At 55.6% G+C, this 1,331-nt stretch overlaps 1 protein-coding gene across 1 annotated transcript in view; it reads left to right on the top strand.

The window, feature by feature from the left end:
- Positions 1–1,236: 1,236 nt before the first annotated feature.
- Positions 1,237–1,331, top strand: part of LOC104074931 (phosphatidylinositol 4-kinase beta-like) — a gene marked incomplete at both ends in the record, with an annotated part of 3,590 nt that continues 3,495 nt past the window's right edge. The window contains 2 exon segments of the mRNA XM_009575239.1: positions 1,237–1,328; positions 1,330–1,331. The exon segment at positions 1,330–1,331 is cut by the window's right edge and continues 131 nt beyond it. Of these exon segments, the coding sequence (XP_009573534.1) occupies positions 1,237–1,328; positions 1,330–1,331 (94 nt within the window).

The following is a 1,331-nucleotide window of genomic DNA, read 5'->3' as shown; positions in this document are numbered from 1 at the left end:
AGAAGGTCCTTAGAGGAGCAGGGACATCGCAGCCATCGGGGTTCCATGGAAGAGGCATCGGAAGGAGCAGAGCATCCTTTGAATAGCGTTCCGCTTTCTGCAGAAGTTGGATTAAATGCAATTGAGTAAAACGGTCCCGGGGGTCGAGGAGGCGTTGGGGCGCAGGCTGGGCTGGGTGGCAGGAGCCGAGGCAGAGCAGGGTCCGGCCGGGACCAGGCGCTTTCCAACCCGTCGGGGAACGGAGCATCAGCCTGTGCAGGGTTTTAAATATTTATCCTCTGCCTGGTAGGTGAAAGCGATATCGCTGGCTTAGATGCTGTGCAAATGCTTCCTCCTGTCCCGAGGACGCCTCCGCTGCGCTCACTAGCGAGGTGGGCAGGAGAGCAGAGGGGAGGAAAGGACAGGAAGGATTTTTGGAAGGATTTTTGACGTGGACTACAGATACAAACGATTTCCCACCTGCCCTTCCCCAAAAGGGAACCACCAGACTGATCCTTCTCCTCTTTTTACCATCCCTTTGTTTTGCTGCGCAGCCGTTCCCGGCTCTCCGACGTTTTTCTTTGCTTCCTTTTCTCACGCTCCATAGCTTTTGCATGTGCATTTCCAGCATGATTGTCCGGTGAACACTTTGCAAGTTTAATTCTGCATCTTAAATGGCAAAATCAGCCGCAATCGTTTGCTGTTCTGATTGAAAAGCTTGAAATATAGTCGAGCAGAGCTCGGCTTAAGCCGCGGGGTGCGGGGGGGCTCCTGGGTCCAGGGGGCTTCCCGAATCATAGTTTGATCTTTGCAAAATGATTGGATTGAGCCACGATCGAGGCTTCGGGGTGAGGATACAACAAAAAAAACAGCGCGGAGCCGGGGACGAGGCCGGTTCGCGCTCCCTCTGCTGGCTGCGGGCTCCCGGCCGCCGCGGCCCTGGGGATCCGGGGGCTTCTGGTGGGGATGTCGGCTCCGGAGTTTTGGGGAGGAGGATGTCTGGACAGCACAACGGGAGGGAAAAAGTGCTTTGATCCTGTCCTGCTCTGCTTCCGGATGATGAGCCCGGCTCTCCGGTCACGGGAGCATCATCTGAGAGCGGGGAAGAGGGTGGGATGGGAAGAGCCTCTTTCTCTATCCGGAGTTTATCCCGGTGCTTTTAGACTGCAGAGCCCGATTGCAAAACTGCCGATGTGTTACCAACCTGCTGCCTTTATAACGCTCTCCCTCCACCCTCCTTTCCTAACCCTTTTTTAGCCTGTCAGACTTGCTCCCGAGAGAGAATTCATCAAATCCCTGATCGCCATCGGGAAGCGCCTGGCCACCTTGCCGACCAAAGAGGAGAAGAACCA

The sequence above is a fragment of the Fulmarus glacialis genome, unplaced genomic scaffold, assembly GCF_000690835.1.
Source record: "Fulmarus glacialis isolate BGI_N327 unplaced genomic scaffold, ASM69083v1 scaffold17893, whole genome shotgun sequence".
In the NCBI taxonomy this organism is placed as follows: domain Eukaryota; kingdom Metazoa; phylum Chordata; class Aves; order Procellariiformes; family Procellariidae; genus Fulmarus; species Fulmarus glacialis.
The sequence above is the reverse complement of the archived record's forward strand: the minus strand, read 5'-3'. Positions and strand labels throughout refer to the sequence as shown.